General features: G+C 43.8%; 1 protein-coding gene and 1 long non-coding RNA gene across 2 annotated transcripts; one reads left to right on the top strand and one right to left on the bottom strand.

Moving 5' to 3' along the window:
- The first annotated feature begins 1,940 nt into the window (after positions 1-1,940).
- Positions 1,941-11,384, top strand: LOC104973410 (uncharacterized). The gene is made up of 4 exons (XR_809826.4): positions 1,941-2,025; positions 5,720-5,821; positions 9,084-9,250; positions 11,289-11,384. It is a non-coding gene; the product is annotated as an uncharacterized lncRNA (long non-coding RNA).
- LOC509961 (gastrokine-3) lies at positions 5,892-16,574 on the bottom strand. Its single transcript, XM_002691438.7, has 6 exons — positions 13,597-16,574; positions 12,287-12,340; positions 11,751-11,885; positions 10,401-10,508; positions 9,268-9,409; positions 5,892-6,214 (listed from the first exon to the last, which is right to left on the bottom strand). Exons 1-6 carry the CDS (start codon positions 13,606-13,608, stop codon positions 6,120-6,122), a joined length of 546 nt encoding a protein of 181 aa, XP_002691484.1. The 5' UTR covers positions 13,609-16,574; the 3' UTR covers positions 5,892-6,119.
- Positions 16,575-17,819: the final 1,245 nt, after the last annotated feature.

The raw sequence follows: 17,819 nt of genomic DNA, 5'->3' as shown, positions 1-17,819 counted from the left end.
AATTTAAGAAGATTGAAATCATTCCAAGTATCTTTCCCAACCACAATGGAATAAAACTAGAAATCAATAACAAGAGGAAAGTATTCATAAGTACATGGGAATTGAACAACATACACTCGAACAACCACTGAGTTCAGAGAGAAGTCAAAGGGAAATTAGAAAATATCTTGGGACAAAAATGAAAACAGAATTAATATCTTCCCTCCCCAGCCCTTACACAGGGACTCCTTCTGGAGAACATTTAATGCAGTCCCAGCTTCCTTGTAGCTTACATTTGACTCACTTCTTGTAGGCATGGGCCTGTCCTATTTGATTTGCTTCTCCTAATAAGTTTAATTGAAGTGTAATTGGCCTACAACACTTAGTTCCAAGTGCACAAGATAGTGGTTTGATATTTCTATACATTATAATATGGTCACCATCAGTCTAGCTACCACCTGTCATCATACAAAGATACTGCATTATAAATGACTATAATCCTAATACCTCACCTTAATTTTGTAACTGACGTTTGTACCTTTTAATCTCCTTTAACTATTTTACTCATCCCTCCACTCCTTTACCCTCTGGCAACTACCTGTTTGTTCTCTGTACCTATGAGTCTGTTCTGTTTGTTCATTTGTTCTGTATTTTGAGTCCACATATAAGTGGAAATATATGGTGGTTATCTTTCTCTGTCTGAACTATTTCGTGTAGATTAATATCCTCTAGGTCCATCCAAGTTGTTGCAAATGGCAAGATTCAATATTTTTATGGCTAATAGTCTGTTGTGTGTGTGTGTATCCATTCCACTTATTCCACTGTGCATGCTGCTGCTAAGTCGCTTCAGTCCTGTCTGACTCTGTGCGACCCCATAGATGGCAGCCCACTAGGTTCCTCTGTCCCTGGGATTCTCCAGGCAAGAATACTGGAGTGGATTGCCATTTCCTTCATCAATGCATGAAAGTGAAAAGTGAAAATGAAATTGCTCACACGTGCCCGACTCTTAGTGACCCCATGGACTGCAGCCTACCAGGCTCCTCCGTCCATGGGATTTTCCAGGCAAGAGTACTGGAGTGGGTTGCCGTTGCATATATACATCTTATTTTTCTATTCATCTATGGGTGGACACTTAGGTTGATTTCATATCTTGATTATTGAAATTAACGCTGTAGTGAACATATGGGTGCATATATCTTTTAGAATTAACGTTTTGCTTTTTTCAGCTATATACCTGGGAGTGAAATTGATGGGTCATATGGTAATTTTATTTTAGTTTTTTTAAGAAAACTTCATATTGTTTTTCTTTATAGTGGCTGCAGTCATTTGTATCCATACCAACAGTGTACAAGGTGTTCCTTTTTCACCACAATAACATTTGTTATTTGTGGTGTTTTCGATGATAGCCATTCTGATATGTGTGTGGTGATATCTCACTGTGGCTTGGATTTGCATTTCTTTGATGATTAGCAATTCTGAGCATTTTTTCATGTGTTAGTTGGGCTATGCATATCGTCCCTGGAAAAATGTCTATTTAGGTCTTCTGCCCATTTTAAAATTGTTTTTTTTCTACATTGAGTTGTTTGTATACTGTGGATATTAACCACTTTTCAACCGCATCATTTACAAATATTTTCTCCCATTTAGTAGGTTCTCTTTTTGTTTTGTTGATGGTCCCCTTTGCTGTGCAAGAGCTTTTAAGTTTAAATAAGCCCCTTTTATTGATTTTTACTTTTTCTTTTTTTGCCTTAGGAGACATCCAAAAATACTGCTATGATTTATAGGCAAAGTGTTCTGTCTATATTTTCTTCTAGGAGTTCTATACTTTCAGGTCTTATATTTAAGCCTCTAACCCATTTTGAGAGGGTTTGTTTTTTTTTTTTTTTCCCCATGTATGGTGTGAGAAAATCTTATAATCTCATTTTTTCCCACGTAGTTGCCCAGTTTCTCCAGCACCAGAAGGATGTTTTCTGCTAGTCTTCAGATCACTCTTATCAACAGTTGCTCTGTACATAGAAGTAATTTTTGATGTGCCAGTAGAAGGAGGTGAGCACAGGGTCTTCCTACCCCATCATCTTGGCAAATCCTCCTCCTCATCTATTGTTGATCAGAATTTTCCAATCTCTACAGCAAAAACAAAACAAAACAAATCCACCAACTACCTAATCCCTATTCCCCATTCACATCTTTCCTGCCAACAGTAGTCATTTCCTGTTTAAGTAGCCATTAAAAAGATCCTTCAATTTTAAGGAATATGTTCCTTATTTAGTTCCAAGGCTTCCACAATGATTAGTCTAAATCAGTGGTTTTCGGTTAGAGCTTTTTAATAGACTGTCTTGGTTTGTCATAGCTTTTCCCCCAAGGAGCAAGTGTCTTTTCATTTCATGGCTGCAGTCACCATCTGCAGTGATTCTGGAGCCGAAGAAAGTCTGTCACTGTTTCCATTGTTTCTCCATCTATTTGCCACGAAATGATGGGACCAGATACCATGATCTTAGTTTCCTGAATATTGAGTTTGATGCCCAGGTAAATAGCACCCACCTGATGAGGCCAATGAAGCTGCTTCATAGGAGTAACTGCAGAGATAGTTTTAACTGCGAGGATGGTCCTTCTACCTCAGGCAGGAGTAGGAAGAAGAGGAGCAGCACATTCTCGGCAGGACAAGGGGCCCCCCTCTGACCCCTGGGGAATTTGAGAGCATGGAGTGGGCAGGGAGCCAGAGAGTAAGCTCTGGGCAGTCACTGCCCTCGGCTGGTGAGCCTGCCCACCCAGACCCACAGATCTGGGGTTCGGGGCCAGTTGGCTCATCCCTGAGGCTGCAGAGAGGCAGGCGTGATGAGGACAGGTAGGGGAGCCTCCTTCTAGGGTGGAAAGAGCAGGGCTAGTGAAGGGAGCAAGACTCCCCTCAAGGGAGCCTATCATTGGAGCCTCATTCTTCAAGCTCAGAGGCAGGGAAATTGACCTCTATCTTGGGCCTCCTCCCTGAGAAGGGCCTAAGGGCAAGGGTGGAATTTTTGCAAGAATCTCAGAGATTTCTTGGCAGGAGGATTTTGAGCAGTTCCCAGCTGGGATTTAGACATGATCCTTCCACGGCATGTTGGCAGGAAGATAAGGACAAAGCTGAGGGAGATAGAAAGCTCAGGGAAGAGGGAACCGGGACATGGTCATACCCAGCAAGTCCTAGATGTGAGGAGTGGTGACGAACACCCTGTGACATCTGTCTTGTGCTCAGATTTGCCCCCAGTCCAGTCTCCAGAGGGCTCAAGCTTCAGGCTCCAGGGTGGTGAGTGGGAGCTGTGAGCAGAAGCAAAAGAAGAGAGAAGCCTTTTCTCACTACACTTGCTCGAAGAAACCAGAGCAAACGTTGCAGCAGTGCGAACAACTGACAACAAACCCCAGGGGGAGACACACTTCCCTATTTCACGATAAGTCCATGACCCGCTGAGGCTGAGACAGCAGTGTCTGCCCGGGGCGCATGCTCAGTGGAGGCGTGGCAGACGTGGTGACTGCTCAGCTGAGAGCACCTTGGGCTGTGGGTTCCCAGTCCCTTCTGCCCAGACCTAAGAGGCAGCATTGGAGATGTAGACAGAGGTCAGTGACAGCAGCTGTACCAAGAAATGGGGGAAAAAAAGAAAAGAGAATAGAAGATTTCCCTGCTTAGAAGATAAGTGGTTTCATAAGCCAGTTCAAAGATTATTGCAAAAGACCTAGCGAGAAGCTTGGGTTCTTCAGTCACAGATGGAGGAAAACACTTTGCTATGAATATTAATGTGATTGCATCTTAAACAGAAGGCTGGTGGTGTTGATAACATGGAATATGTTTGGGTCAGGGTGAGGGGTACTGGCTTGAGATTCAAATATGGTGAATTTCGCTGAGTGATGGATTAAGGATAAATATTACAATGGTCATCAGTAGGGTGGTGCTGTAGACAGGAATGTTTATGTCTCCTTAAAATTCATATGTTGAAATTCATATGTTGTGGGATTAGTCTCCTATAAAAGAGGCCCTAGAGAGCTCCCTTTTACCTTCTACCATGTTAGGACACAGTGAGAAAATGGCTGTCCGCATATGAGGAAGTGGGCTTTTATCAGACGCCAGATTTGCTGATGCCTTGATCTTGGACTTCCCACTCTCTAAAAATGTGAGAAATAAATGTTTGTTGTTTACAAGTAACCCAGTCTATGACAGTTTGGAATTTTGCCCCTTCCAATCCCATTTCCTAAATTATCTAAATCCTGGTGCACACATGGAAGATTCTTCATGAGATGAAGATTGAGCCTGAAGGACCCGAAGGACCAAAATCTATCTTGACAAGTTCTGTAAGGTCTAGAGCAGTGGTCTCCAAAATTTTTAACACCAGGGACTTGTCTCCTGGAAGGCAATTTTTCTGCAGACTGGAGTCAGGGGGAGCGTTACAGGATTATTCAAGTGCATTACCTTTATTGTGCACCTTATTTCTGTTATTATTACGTGAGTTCCAATTCAGATTATCAAGCATTATCAAGCATTAGATCCCAGAGATTGAGGATCTCTGGTCTAGAGGACTATGCTAGTTGTTTCTCAGAGTTGGTATAGAGCTCTTACAGCCCAGTCAATGATAGCCAAACATGGCAGGCCTTGAACCAAGAATTTCCTGAAGGAAAGCAGTCTAGCTGGCAGAATGTCTGTGGGGAGGGTAACAGATGGAAAGACACATGGTGGATGTCGGGAGGTGGGATGTCTAAAGTCTCCTGGAAGTAACTGCGATGTTATAGTGATCAGGTGGAGCCCCGAGATGATGGGAAATTTAGAAACAGCTGACGCTCAGATGTCCAGAGGGGAAGATGTGATAGATACCAGAACCAGTCAGTAGGCAGCAGGGGTCCAGTAACTGTAACAGGGACTCAGGCACCTGGGACCAGATAGGGACTGCTCCTGAAGATGCTGGGGGCTAGATGTCAGGGATAAAGCATACACTAGTCAAGGAAGGACTGATAGCCATGGGGACTTAACTCCAGGGACACTTTAGGTCAAGCCTTGAGGGCAAGACGATGCTTTGTGGGCCTCTGGTTGAAAAAGACTTAATCTGTCACATCTGTCTGATTCTTCCAGCCTGGATGCTCTGTGCAGGTATCTCCACTAGCCTTATCCTTGACAAGATGCTTGTGACCAAATGCATAGTTTCAGAGATCCTGGCCGACCCAGCCACACCTTATTTAAATCCAGCTAGAGGTTTATTCTGGGCCTTTCCCATACAATCACCTTTCCATTCGTAACTGTAAGTCACATCACATCATGACCTTGCAGAGCGGAGCTGAGCTCCAGCTCTGCCTGTGGCAAATCAGTGCTGAAATTCACCCCAGTCCGACTACTCCACGCGCATGTGCGGTTCAGCACTCCCCATCCCTCCCATTCCAGTCCTGTTTTATTTACTCCAAACTCCAGCATGACCTTTGGTGGATGTCTATGTATTTCCAGTACTCTTTCCTTGTTTATTCTGGTTTAGGCAGGTCAGGGATGTTCTGGGTGCTGTGGGTGGGGCTGACTAGGGATTCCCATGAAGGGGTTTAGACCGGTTCCAAAGAGAGGTCTGAGAGGCCTTGTTCATGCAGTTAACTCTCTCTTAGGGATTTTCACTGTGCAGGCTGGGCCACAGTGAACAGCATCAATTTGCAGGAGATGGAGATGTGACCTCAGACCTGAAAGCTTAAGTCAGGCCGTGGCTGATGTCTTTTTGTTCTTTCTTTCTTTGTGTCCCAGATTCTTCAGGAATTCTTCAAGGGACACACCAAAGAGAGGCCCTTAGAAATGAGACCTTCCAGGAGAGGCGTGTTCTCCTCTGTGCCTTGTTTGTGTGTGATGGTATGGACAGCATGTGGATGGGAGTCCAGTAACTCTAGAGAGGATAGTGTAGGCAGGCAGTGCTCATATGTTAGATCAGGGAGGCAAGAAACTTTATTGTTCTAAGCCAACAGAATAGGGAGAAAGTGTATTCAGTTTCTAGGTCACAAAGCTGGATCTTGGGTCAAAAGATAGGGGTAATCAGGCCTGAAATGAGCAGCTTTCCATTGGCAGAGGTGGGTTGGGTCCCTGAGCTCTGGGGTCAGGTCAGTGGCCCTAATCCAGACAGGTCTGCCCCTCACGTGGCTGACCTGGAGGTTCAGAGCCCAGGTATCTCCCCACAGATGGAGAGTCCCAGGAAAGACAGGAGTTGGATTTCAAAACAGGAATCTGGGTCAACAGCCAGTGCAGTACCTTTAAAAAGAAAGAGAAGCGTTTTATTTAAAAGATCACTTAATTGCTCTAAGACTCTAAAGTAGAGTGGATATATTATGAGTTGCACCTAGATGAGGTGTGATGCTCAAGACAACGTTACTAACCAGAGACTTGGGAACAAAATGGAAGATCTCATCAATGCTGCAATAACGGGTCCCACATTCTTTTTTTCTATTTCTTTTATTGATCTTTAATCACCTTCTGAACCCCTTATTGCCAAATTCAGACTTAAATTGAAGAAAGTAGGGAAAACCACTAGACCATTCAGGTATGACCTAAATCAAATCCCTTATGATTATACAGTGGAAGTGAGAAATATATTTGAGGGCCTAGATCTGATAGATAGAGTGCCTGATGAACTATGGAATGAGGTTTGTGACACTGTACAGGAGACAGGGATCAAGACCATCCCCATGGAAAAGAAATGCAAAAAAGCAAAATGGCTATCTGAGGAGGCCTTACAAATAGCTGTGAAAAGAAGAGACGCAAAAAGCAAAGGAGAAAAGGAAAGATATAAGCATCTGAATGCAGAGTTCCAAAGAATAGCAAGAAGAGATAAGAAAGCTTTCCTCAGCAATCAATGCAAAGAAATAGAGGAAAACAACAGACTGGAAAAGACTAGAGATCTCTTCAAGAAAATTAGAGATACCAAGGGAACATTTCATGCAAAGATGGGCTCGATAAAGGACAGAAATGGTATGAACCTAACAGAAGCAGAAGATATTAAGAAGAGATGGCAAGAATACACAGAAGAACTGTACAAAAAAGATCTTCACGACCCAGATAATCACAATGGTGTGCTCACTGACCTAGAGCCAGACATCCTGGAATGTGAAGTCAAGTGGGCTTTAGAAAGCATCACTACGAACAAAGCTAGTGGAGGTGATAGAATTCCAGTTGAGCTATTTCAAATCCTGAAAGATGATGCTGTGAAAGTGCGGCACTCAATATGCCAGCAAATTTGGAAAACTCAGCAGTGGACACAGGACTGGAAAAGGTCAGTTTTCATTCCAATCCCAAAGAAAGGCAATGCCAAAGAATGCTCAAACTACCGCACAATTGCACTCATCTCACATGCTAGTCAAGTAATGCTCAAAATTCTCCAAGCCAGGCTTCAGCAATACGTGAACCGTGAACTTCCTGATGTTCAAGCTGGTTTTAGAAAAGGTCGAGGAACAAGAGATCAAATTGCCAACATCCGCTGGATCATGGAAAAAGCAAGAGAGTTCCAGAAAAACATCTATTTCTGCTTTATTGACTATGCCAAAGCCTTTGATTGTGTGGATCACAATAAACGGTGGGAAATTCTGAAAGAGATGGGAATACCAGACCACCTGACCTGCCTCTTGAGAAACCTGTATGCAGGTCAGGAAGCAACAGTTAGAACTGGACATGGAACAACAGACTGGTTCCAAATAGGAAAAGGAGTACGTCAAGGCTGTATATTGTCACCCTGCTTATTTAACTTATATGCAGAGTACATCATGACAAATGCTGGGCTGGAAGAAGCACAAACTAGAATCAAGATTGCCTGGAGAAATATCAGTAACCTCAGATATGCAGATGACACCACCCTTACGGCAGAAAGTGAAGAGGAACTAAAAAGCCTCTTGATGAAAGTGAAAGTGGAGAGTGAAAAAGTTGGCTTAAAGCTCAACATTCAGAAAATGAAGATCATGGCATCCGGTCCCACCACTTCTTGGGAAATAGATGGGGAAACAGTGGAAACGGTGTCAGACTTTATATTTTTGAGCTCCAAAATCACTGCAGATGATGACTGCAGCCATGAAATTAAAAGACGCTTACTCCTTGGAAGGAAAGTTATGACCAACCTAGATAGCATATTCAAAAGCAGAGACATTACTTTGCCAACAAAGGTTCGTCTAGTCAAGGCTATTGTTTTTCCTGTGGTCATGTATGGATGTGAGAGTTGGACTATGAAGAAGGCTGAGTGCCGAAGAATTGATGCTTTTGAACTGTGGTGTTGGAGAAGACTCTTGAGAGTCCCTTGGACTGCAAGGAGATCCAACCAGTCCATTCTGAAGGAGAGCAGCCCTGGGATTTCTTTGGAAGGAATGATGCTAAAGCTGAAACTCCAGTACTTTGGCCACCTCATGCAAAGAGTTGACTCATTGGAAAAGACTCTGATGCTGGGAGGCATTGGGGGCTGGAGGAGAAGGGGACGACAGAGGATGAGATGGCTGGATGGCATCACTGACTCGATGGACGTGAGTCTGAGTGAACTCTGGGAATTGGTGATGGACAGGGAGGCCTGGCATGCTGGGATTCATGGGGTCACAAAGAGTCGGACATGACTGAGCGACTGAACTGAACTGAATCATCCTCTTTAGCCCCCCAGCCCCTCAAGTTCTCTTTGTTTTCCTGCTGGAAGTTCTCGTTATGAAGAAGCCTTGTTCACTGGGTTAGTTTATACTCAGATGTAGTTGACAGACAACAGTGTAATGGGAAGTGGTTATTGACTCTTTCTGGAGCACCAGGGAGATTCTATTCTTATCTGGTAACTTCCCAAGCTGGTAGACACTGATCCCACTGTATCCCCATCAGGGATGCCAGCCACTAAGACATTTCTTTCCCAAAGTGTAGTCTATAACTGTCAGTCTTGCTTTACAGCATCTGGGCCGCCTGATAAAGAGGAGGACTGAGATTCTCCAGAGCCATGGGCCTCCATGGGGGATTCCAGGCACTGTGCTGCTGGGGTGGGGGGAAGGGAGGGGAGGCTGAAACTTTGGGTCAGCTGAGAGTATCCACCAGCTGTCAGTTTTCAGTGGCAAAATGACTGTCCTCAACCATTTGGTAAAGCTAACTTCACTCTGCTTCCTGTTCTCAGTAATCGGAAGTCATCTCTACCACCAGAGGGAAATACATCTCAGGCCCCATTATTTTTATACCCAATTGCAAAGAAATGGAATAGACCTGAAAAGTGTCATTAGAATTTGTCAAGGACCTAAAAACCATTCCACACCTCTTGCCTCACCTGTGGTCTTGAGTTTCTAGGTAAGTGATTCATGTACCTTCTTTTTGCTGTTGGGCAAAATAAGTGGGGACCGCTCGGCACATGTCCTTGATGGGTGCTCCGAACTGGGCTAAGTTCTTGACCCGGCTGGGTAAAACAGTGTAGGTCAGGCCGTGAGTAGATGGATAATGCTTTGGAGCCTGGAAGATGTGACATTTCAAAAGGGTGAGACAGCAGGTAGAGGTGGCCCAGCAAGGAGGAAGCGTGAGAAACCTATTCCAGTGCATGGGGGCACTGGATGTCCAAAAATAGCCTTGAACCTGCACTAGCCCTTGAGTTCCCTCTCTAATAGCAATATTCTATCTGACCACAAGGTGGCAAAATTATTCCAGAAAAGTCTGTGTGCCTCTGTGACTCAATCTGTACTCCTTTCGCCCTTGAATTCTCAGCGCTTCCAGACTCCTGTGCTATTCTCTTTCTAATAATGATATACAATACATTTTAAGTTATGGTCTTCATTTATATTATGCTTTTTACTTGTTATAAATCAGATGAGGGGAATACTTATTACCTCTCTTTTTAAAAAGTGACAAATTATTTTATTTTTATGTGATCCAAAGGCATTTTCTTCCCCAGGAATCAGCAGCCCTGCTGCCATGGACATCAGGGACACAGCCCAAATGTGCTGGGTTGGTTATTTAAGCAAAATGATGCCAGATTTCAATGACTTCCCAAGGGCTTCCTGCTGATTTTTAATTTATCTGACAACCCTTGGCATTTAAGAGACAGGAAGAGAGTTTCAGGAGTCCTAAACTCATTTTCAACTAAAGATATTATGTGTGTATGAGCTTAAAGGGTCTGCAGGGGAGGAGAGGAGGTATGAGAATGAAAATACTCTAGTATTTCACTTTAATAATTCATATTCACCAACGTGTAGTTCACACCCTTTTGGAATACATCAAAATTATGTCATTGCATGGAATGCAAAGGTTCATTTTCATTAATGTGCTGTGACTTAAATAGGCCACGGATTGGACTTGGAGTCCTTTGCACGATGATGGAATTCCATGGGCGTTAAGATCAAGTATGAAATGAATTCCCCAGCATGTACAGCATCATCTTAGGAGGTCAGAACGTAGAGTTCAAAAACACCAAACTAGGAGGGGACTCCAATGAGCTGATCTCACTTACCTGGTGGTCCAGGGCCTTAACAATGTCATCCAAAGTTGGGAAGACAGCTTCATCCATCTTGGCCAGGACACAGGCCATCTTGCTAAACAACTTAGCCACCAAGAGGGCCTTAAAGCAACACAGCAGAACCCTGTCATTCATTTAGTCACAATACAGGGGCTCCTACTTGTCAACAGAGCTGCACATAGCTGTCCTTCAGACTGTGGTGTGGAGCATCCTGGCAGAGCAGGCCCTGGGCACCAGAGCAAAGTGCCAGCCACAGGACTGGCCTTGCACATGGGGCCCTGCTGCAGGCATCACGGAGGGTATCCCCTGGGGCACTCTGCGTACCACTAACAGACTGGGGGACTGGAGGGACAGGGGGTCGGCCGCAGTGACAGTTCTGTTCATGGTCCTCAGCCGCCTCCACGACCCTCAGCTTCCCCATCTGCAAAGCAGGAAAAGTAGACTCTCTCCAGGGGGATGTCCTGAACAGATGAGACAGATAACGCCTGCCTGTGAAGCCAGTGTGTGAGTTAGTGTCCCTTCTGGGTTTACAAGATGAGGAGGAGCCTGGGCTTAGACCTCTAGGGTCAGATCCCGTCCCTTGATTTGTGACTAACTGCCCCCAACGTAGCCTTGGACCTGACCTTCGGCCTCTCTGAGCTTTGGAGTAAAGCAACGATTCTCCAGCTGAGTCTGACACTGATCCTCTGAATCCTTTCCAGTAGGAAAGGCAGCCATTGATTTTCCTTTGCAGATGAGGAAACCGAAGCACACAAAAGCTGCATCCTGTCTCTGGTTGCCTCGTGTCTCTGATTGCATCATGTCTCTGATTGCGTCGTGTCTCTGGTCATATAACTTTTCTATTGTGGAGCCTCTCTTCCCAATCCTGCCTCTTTCTTCCAGGTCATGCCTCGCCATCCCTGACCACATGGGCAAGTGGAAGCAAGATTTCTAAAAGTGAAAATAAATTATTTTCCTGCTTTGGAAATAACCTGATTAAAATCTGAGAGCAAGACCAAAGAACCTCTATGGTACATACAAGTTGGAGGACATCAGGATTCTTAAAATAGCTCTCTTATTCAGAGGCCTTCAGGAGCCCTGTGAAGTCAACACAGGAGGGGGACACAAAGAGTGCTGGATCCCTAGAGATCTCAGAAGCTCTTCCTCTGGTCGCTGGCTCAAAAACAAGTCACTGCAAATGCACGAAAGCTGGTTCCTTACCAAGAGAGATGTATTCCCTCAAGATCCTAAACTTAGAGAGGCCTGTGTAGACAGGGTTCTCTTCTCTCTGGAAAAGCAGGAGGCTAAATTTTGGAGCAGGCAAGGCTTTCTTTGGCATTGTAATGAACGTGTTCTACATCTTACATTCTCGTAGTCCAAGACTCCATCCCATTCACTCAAAACATTGTTGTCTCGGATGCTGACCATACCTCGAAAGGCATTGACATGGATGCTCTGGGTCCCAACAGATCCATCCAGAGGATGGTTGTCACTGATGTTCTGGAGAAGAGAAGGCAGCAAGGAGAACAGTCCTAAGTCCAGAGTTCCTGCATTGCCCGTCTCTCGCAGGTATAAAGGGGTCCTCACAAAAAATTTGACGGAGGCCACCCCAGATTCCCTGGTGGCTCAGATGGTAAAGATTCCACCTGCAATGCAGGGCACCTGGGTTCAATCCCTTGGTTGGGGGGGTCCCTTGGAGGAGGGCATGGCAACCCTCTCCAGTATTCTTGCCTGGAGAATCCCCATAGACAGAGGAGCCTGGGGGGCTACAGTCCATGGGGTTGCAAAGAGTCAGACATGACTGAGTGACTAAGCACAACACAGCACCCCAGATTATCACCTTTGAAGTACTTCTGCTTCAGGAGGACGAGACAGGTTGAACCCTCTCCACCCTCACTTACCATCAGGGCCAGAGATGGAGCTAGGAAAAGGACCATAAGGATCGAAGGCACAATCTGAAATGGAAACAAATGTCAGTGTACAGGGCTGGCTCCCTTAGCCTCAGATGAGCCCAGGGCGTGGGGCTCAGAGTGAGCCGAGGGTTGGACCCTTTTTAAAAGATCTGTAACTTTCATAGTGTCTCTTGCCCTAGAGGCCCCAGATGCATCAGGAGACTGTCATTCCGTGTGTTCTATATGGGATGTACTGGCTGCTCAAGAAGGAAAGCTTTATCGTTCATTCAAAGATACCTTTTGTTTTGCGCTACATCTGCTATCGATCACTGGGCTAAAGATTAGGCAACCTGACCAAGCACTTGAAGTCGTAAAATAAGTGATAATTCAGGTCCCCCATCTTCCTTTCTGTACCTCCTTCTTTCTTCCCAACCAGTGGGGACCCCTTCTCTGTCCCCTCTGGAATCTGATAATCCTTCCAATTTCCTCTCCTCCAGTTTCTCCCACCTTGCCTGAGCATAAAGATTATGCATCACTTGTTTACACCTTATTTTGAAATAGATTTGACTCAAGGGTGAGTGGTTCTTGAGATATTTGCAGGGAATCGTTTGCTCCTGCTGTGGCCTGCCTAACCTACTGGAGGCATTTCAGACACCAGAAAATAAATGAAAGAGAATTAGAAGGACGGGAACTGGCTAAGATAAATGTAGCAGAGAATCTTTCCCTACACTCACAGCTCAAGGCTCACTCAGCTCAAGAGCACTTACAACCTAAGCCGAAATCGACAGGAAACCCCTCCTCCCCTTCCCCACAATATCCTATGCAGTATTCTGCATGTGTTGACACCATGAATGTGAGATACATCTTCAAAGAAAAAGACAACAGTTACTCTCTGAATAATAACCACAATGCAATGAGGTTAACCAAGGAAAAACATGTGATGCAGACAGCAATAATATTCTATTAAATGATTCTTAGAATTAGTGCCATGTGTTAAATACACCTGAAACTTTCTTTGCCAGAAACTTATAAATAAGATGAATCTAGGAAGAAAAGACCCTAAAATATGAATATCTACTCAATCCCCAAAGATAGTTGACCTTTTAAGAAACTAGCTATTAATTCTTTTGGGACAGACCCATTTTCTGATGTTCTAAAAAAAGAGAGGCTTACCAACAGGGAAGTTGTGTGCCAAGTTAATATTTGGAAGTTCTATTTAGGGTTCATTTGAAGAGTCAATGGGAAAAAGGAACTGCTCCCTGGCTATTCTGGCTCTGAAAACATAGTTAACTATATTCAAAACCAGAAAAAATACTTACAAGGTGTTTCATATTGCCTCTTTCTCAGAACCTAGGCAACTTCACGCATAAAAGAATTTTCATGTCCTATTTGCTTTCTAAGTCTGGTTTATATAGTCTTGGACCTTTCAACTACTGCCATGGTAAAAGATTCTGGAAAATTAATCATAATCTGAATACCATGGGGGGGCGGGGAAAGGCAAGTTTATGTAATCACTGCTATCACTTTTCTTTAACTACTTCTAATATTTTCCTTTTACTCAAATACCTCCACTGGTTACATAAGGCAAACATGGCAAAGAACAAGGCTTTGTGGGCTGGCGTGCCCATGACATTAACAGTCAAGGAAGGATTGCAAATAGTAGATCTCACCAAATGGTCCCGATACAAAATCAGTGTTTACCATTTCTATTTCCCAGTCCAGAGAAGTTCTTTACTAATAGTGGAGGTGGTTGAGAAAAACCTTATGAAACCAAAAGAGATGAACTGTAACCACAAGATTAGATTGGAGAGCAGACTAGCCCAGTTCTTCATCCAAACCCCATATCACATGGTTGGTCCTGTAATGCCTTCTGCCCACCCACCAAGCTGACCTCATTTAACCTCTTCAAAGATCTACCTCTGGGTGACTTCCTGATATTCTGATATTTTGCTTCCACTCTATGATTTGTCTTTCTCCTCCAAGCCTTTGTTTCAGGGTGACTTTTTCCATGAAGGACCATTTGAGCAGCCCTGGATCTCCTGAGACATAGAACAACATTCTATGACTAGACAACACTAACTCAGGCTTTTTCAAACATTTTCTTATGTTTTTATCAAGCCCTTAACTGGTTGTGACTCAACTACCTGGACCAAATTCCAAAAAGTCATAATCAAATGAATGTATTTCTTCAGAGATAAAGATGAAGTATATGGATGAGGTTGGGCACTGGAATGATTAAAGTGGAAGACAGACAGCTCAGTTCTTACAGTACTTCCTGTGAATTTTCAATGGGAGCATGAACTAAGTGGGCCCTGGGGACTATCAGGTCACCCAGGGCTCAGATAATATAATCTCAATTGCTATCAGTACTTCAAAAACACCACGCACAGAGCACATGCTCAGTAGTTATTGGCTGAATAAGTAAAATGCAGTGAAAGAATGACTTTCATTTTGGGGTACGTGGTTATGCATTTTTCCCAACAGGATTTATTGACTACATTATCCTTTATCCACTGTATGTTCTTGGTGCCTTTGTCAAAAATTTGTTGACTGAACATGCATTGGTTGCTGTTCTGTTCCACTGATCTATGCTCCTATTTTTATGTTCAGTTCAGTTCAGTGCAGTCACTCAGTCGTGTCCGACTCTTTGCAACCCCATGAACTGCAGCACGCCAGGCCTCCCTGTCCATCACCAACTCCTGGAGTCCACCCAAACCCATGTCCATTGAGTCAGTGATGCCATCCAACCATCTCATCCTCTGTCATCCCCTTCTCCTCCTGACCCCAATCCCTCCCAGCATCAATTAGTACCATACTATTTTGATTACTCTAGATGTGTAATATAGTTTGAAATCAGAAAGTTTTATGTCTCCAGTTTTGTTCTTCTTCCTCGGAATTTCTTTGGCTCTTTGGGACCAAAGACTTAAATGTTACGACCTGAAATAGTAAAACTTCTAGAAGAGAACATAGGAGGAAAGATCCTTGATATTGGTTTTGGCAATGCTTTCTTGGACACCACACCAAAAACACAGGCAAAGAAAAGCTAAAATAGACAAACCAAAGATCTTCTGTACTGCAAAGGAAACTATCAATAAATTAAAAAGACAACCTACAGAATGGGAGAAACTATTTGCAAAGTATATATCTAAATAGGAGTTATTCAATATATCTGAAGAAGTTATACAATTCAATAGCAAAAGGGAAATGATCCAGTTTAAAAAAATGGACAAAGAAACTGAAGAGATATTTTTCTGAGGAAGAAAGACATTTACGTGGCCAATAGGTATATGAAAAGGTGCTCAACATCACAAATCACAGGGAAATGCAAATGAAAACCACAATGAGATATCACTTCATACATTTTAGGATTGTTGTTCCAACACCCAGTAATGTTCAACTCTTTGCGACACCATAGACTGCAGCACACCAGGGTTTCATGTCCCCCACCATCTCCCGAAATTTACCCAAGTTCATGTCCATTGCATTGATGATGCCATCCAGCCATCTCATCGTCTGATGCCCTCTTCTCCTTCTGCCCTCAATCTTTCACAGCATCAAGGACTTTTCCAATGAGTTGGCTGTTTGCATCAGGTGACCAAAATAGTGGAGCTTCAGCTTCAGCATCAGTCCTTCCAAAGAGTATTCAGGGTTGATTTCCCTTAAAATTGACTGGTATGATCTCTTTGCTGTCCAAGGGACTCTCAGGGGTCTTCTCCAGCACCACAGTTAGAAGGCATCATTTCTTTGGTGCTTTGCCTTCTTTACAGTCCAGCTCTCACAACCATACATGACCAGTGGGAAGACCACAGCCTTGACTATACAGACCTTTGTTGGCAGAGTAATGTCTCTGCTTTTCAAAACACTGTCTAGGTTTGTCATAGCTTTCCAGCTAAGAAGCAGTCATCTTCTGATTTCATGGCTGCAGTCACCATCCACAGTGATTTTAGAGCCCAAGAAGAGGAAATCTGTCACTACTTACACCTTTTCCCCTTCTATTTGCCATGAAGTAATGGGGCCAGGCTTCAGCAATATGTGAACCATGAACACAGATGTTCAAGCTGGTTTTAGAAAAGGCAGAGGAACCAGAGACCAAATACCAACATCCGCTGGATCATGGAAAAAGCAAGAGAGTTCCAGAAAAACATCTATTTCTGCTTTATTGACTAAGCCAAAGCCTTTGACTGTGTGGATCACAATAAACTCTGGAAAATTCTGAAAGAGATGGGAATACCAGACCACTTGACCTGCCTCTTGAGAAACCTGTATGCAAGTCAGGAAGCAACAGTTAGAACTGGACATGGAACAACAGACTGGTTCCAAATAGGAAAAGGAGTACGTCAAGGCTGTATATTGTCACCCTGCTTATTTAACTTCTATGCAGAGTACATCATGAGAAACTCTGGGCTGGAAGAAGCACAAGCTGGAATCAAGATTGCCTGGAGAAATATCAATAACCTCAGGTATGCAGATGACACCACCCTTATGGCAGAAAGTGAAGAGGAACTAAAAAGTTTCTTGATGAAAGTGAAAGTGGAGAGTGAAAAAGTTGGCTTAAAGCTCAACATTCAGAAAATGAAGATCATGGCCTCTGGTCCCATCACTTCATGGGAAATAGATGGGGAAACAGTGCAAACAGTGTCAGACTTTATTTTTTTGGGCTCCAAAATCACTGCAGATGGTGACTGCAGCCATGAAATTAAAAGATGCTTAGTCCTTGGAAGAAAAGTTATGACCAACCTAGATAGCATATTGAAAAGCAGAGACATTACTTTGCCAACAAAGGTCCGTCTAGTCAAGGCTATGGTTTTTCCTGTGGTCATCTATGGATGTGAGAGTTGGACTATGAAGAAAGCTGAGCGCCAAAGAATTGATACTTTTGAACTGCGGTGTTGGAGAAGACTCTTGAGAGCCCCTTGGACTGCAAGGAGATCCAACCAGTCCATTCTGAAGGAGATCAGCCCTGGGATTTCTTTGGAAGGACTGATGCTAAAGCTGAAACTCCAGTACTTTGGCCACCTCATGCGAAGAGTTGACTCATTGGAAAAGACTCTGATGCTGGGAGGGATTGGGGGCAGGAGGAGAAGGGGACGACAGAGGATGAGATGGCTGGATGGCATCACTGATTCAATGGACGTGAGTCTGAGTGAACTCTGGGAGTTGGTGATGGACAGGGAGGCCTGGCGTGCTGCGATTCATGGGGTCACAAAGAGTCGGACACGACTGAGCGACTGAACTGAACTGAACTGAACTGAATGGGGCTGGATGCCGTGATCTTAGTTTTTTTTAATATTTATTTAAAAATAGCTTTGACTCTATGGACCTTTGTTCGCAAAGTGCTATCTCTGCTTTTTAATACATTGTCTAGGTTTGTCATTCAATGAATGAATATAAAAATGTGATTAAAAGCCATATATATATATATGGCTTCACTGGTGGCTTAGCAGTAAAGAATTTCCCTGCCAATGCAGGGAATTAATTCCTTGGTCAGGAAGATCTTCTGGAGAAGGAAACGACAACCCACTGGAGTATTCTTCCCTGGCAA

The sequence above is a fragment of the Bos taurus genome, chromosome 11 (genome assembly GCF_002263795.3).
Source record: "Bos taurus isolate L1 Dominette 01449 registration number 42190680 breed Hereford chromosome 11, ARS-UCD2.0, whole genome shotgun sequence".
In the NCBI taxonomy this organism is placed as follows: domain Eukaryota; kingdom Metazoa; phylum Chordata; class Mammalia; order Artiodactyla; family Bovidae; genus Bos; species Bos taurus.
This window is presented reverse-complemented; position numbering and strand designations above follow the sequence as displayed.

Bases quoted from the DNA above. Each gene is read 5' to 3' on its own strand.
- LOC509961 (XM_002691438.7), bottom strand. The intron at 9,410-10,400 runs GTAAGTGAGATC...CACATCTTCCAG, and splicing joins TTAAGGCCCTGGACCACCAG to GCTCCAAAGCATTATCCATC. The intron at 6,215-9,267 runs GTACATGAATCA...TTCTTTTTAAAG, and splicing joins TGCCCAACAGCAAAAAGAAG to GTACTGCACTGGCTGTTGAC.